This window comes from Merops nubicus, unplaced genomic scaffold (assembly GCF_000691845.1).
Source record: "Merops nubicus isolate BGI_N331 unplaced genomic scaffold, ASM69184v1 scaffold33762, whole genome shotgun sequence".
Classification (NCBI taxonomy): Eukaryota; Metazoa; Chordata; class Aves; order Coraciiformes; family Meropidae; genus Merops; species Merops nubicus.
The window spans coordinates 5,987-7,486 of record NW_008594858.1 but is presented as its reverse complement, the minus strand read 5'-3'; the positions used below and the strand labels follow the sequence as shown (position 1 = coordinate 7,486).

At 63.2% G+C, this 1,500-nt stretch overlaps 1 protein-coding gene across 1 annotated transcript in view; it reads left to right on the top strand.

The window, feature by feature from the left end:
• LOC103768744 (low density lipoprotein receptor adapter protein 1-like) overlaps nt 1-1,500 on the top strand; it is a gene marked incomplete at both ends in the record, with an annotated part of 2,046 nt that overhangs the window by 141 nt on the left and 405 nt on the right. Inside the window, 3 exons of the mRNA XM_008935898.1 lie at nt 3-32; nt 504-616; nt 1,301-1,415. Coding sequence (XP_008934146.1) covers nt 3-32; nt 504-616; nt 1,301-1,415 — 258 coding nt within the window. The remainder of the gene's footprint in view (nt 1-2; nt 33-503; nt 617-1,300; nt 1,416-1,500) is intronic.

Here is a 1,500-nt window from a genome sequence, read left to right as displayed (position 1 = left end):
CTGCTGCTGCCATCCGCAGGATTGTGGCCACGGTGAGAGCCAGCCCGGGGCCCTGCTGTGCTGGGCTGGAGAAGAGCGAGACCCAGGGACGGGCCCGTGTCCAGACCTGAGCCCCAGAGGGACCGTAGTGTCCCCAGGGGAGGGTGTCTCTGCCTGTGTGCCAGGGCAAGCTGTGTTCCTGTGGGACAGCCCCACTGCCACCCCGGCAGCACAGCTGGGAGCAGGGCTCTGCTGGCCACGCTCTGGAGGGGGTGCAGGACAGGGGCTGTCCTTTCCCCTGAGCGTGGCAGCAGTGTGGGCCCTCCAGGGTGTTCTGTGCTGGCCACGACTGCTCTCCAGGCTCTGCTGTCCCGTCCCCACAGCAGGAGCCTCGGCAGCCGGGCTCCAAGTGGGTGGCACTTTTTGGGTGGCTGTGTGAGGAGAGGGTGGGGGCTCCCGCCAGTGAGGCGGGGTGAAGAGCTGTGCCAGATTGGCAGAGGTGTCTGGTGTCTCCCCACTGCCAGGCACGGGTGGGAGCTCGCAAGTTCCAGAAGGTGATTCTGACAGTGTCTCCAAGGGGCATCTCGCTGCAGGACGCAGACACGAAGGAGATGGTTGAGAACATCTCCATCTACAGGTGGGCATGGTCGTGTGGAGGTGTTCCCCAGCAGCCGACTGGAGACCTAGGGGATCTTGAGTGGCCAGGGAGGGCTGGGCCTTCTGTCAGTGGTACCTTCAAGCTTAGGTCTTCCTTTGGCTCCCGGCGGCCCATGTCCTCTCCCTGCCGTGCCCCACAGCACTGCCTGGCACTGAAGGCAAGCAGGGTCCTGAGCTCTGGGTCGGTGGGTCTTTCCCCTGGGCCCTGCTTGTCTCTTCTGGCATTGGAGCAGGATGTGGAGGCTGATGGTTGGGAAGCCCCCCAGGTAGGGCAGGACATCTGCCTCCACAGACACAGGACAGCTCTTCTGGCTGCAGTGGCACCGGGGTGCCGTGGACTGACTCAGGCTAGCTAAAGGCGGTTGCTGTGAGACCTGAGGTGGGTTTTTCCACTGCTGCCAGCTGTGCTTTGGCTGGGTTGGGCATCTGTGGGTGCTGGGTGTGAGGGGAGCTGGGCTGCAGGCTGGGTGGCCAGATGAGAAGCAGAGACAGGACATCTCTTTGGTGCAGCCGTAGGTGCCAGGGAGCTGCTGGCCCCCGCTGCAGGGTTGGGCTGCCCAATAGCTGGGGCAGATGAAGGGCTTGGGCTGCCAGCACTGTTGGGAGCACAGCAGAAGACCTGTGCTGGGCTCCCTTGCTCTGAGCAGCTCCTCTCTGCCCGCAGGATCTCCTACTGCACAACAGACAAGCTGCAGAACAAAGTCTTTGCTTACGTTGCCCAGAGCCAGGAGAGCGGGGCGCTGGAGTGCCATGCCTTCCTCTCACCCAAGAAGAAGATTGTAAGCACTTCCCTTCTGCTTTTGGCTCCGTGAGGTAAGGGTGGGAGCAAGGGCCTTCCTTCTGCCCCTCCAGACAGAGGCAGCC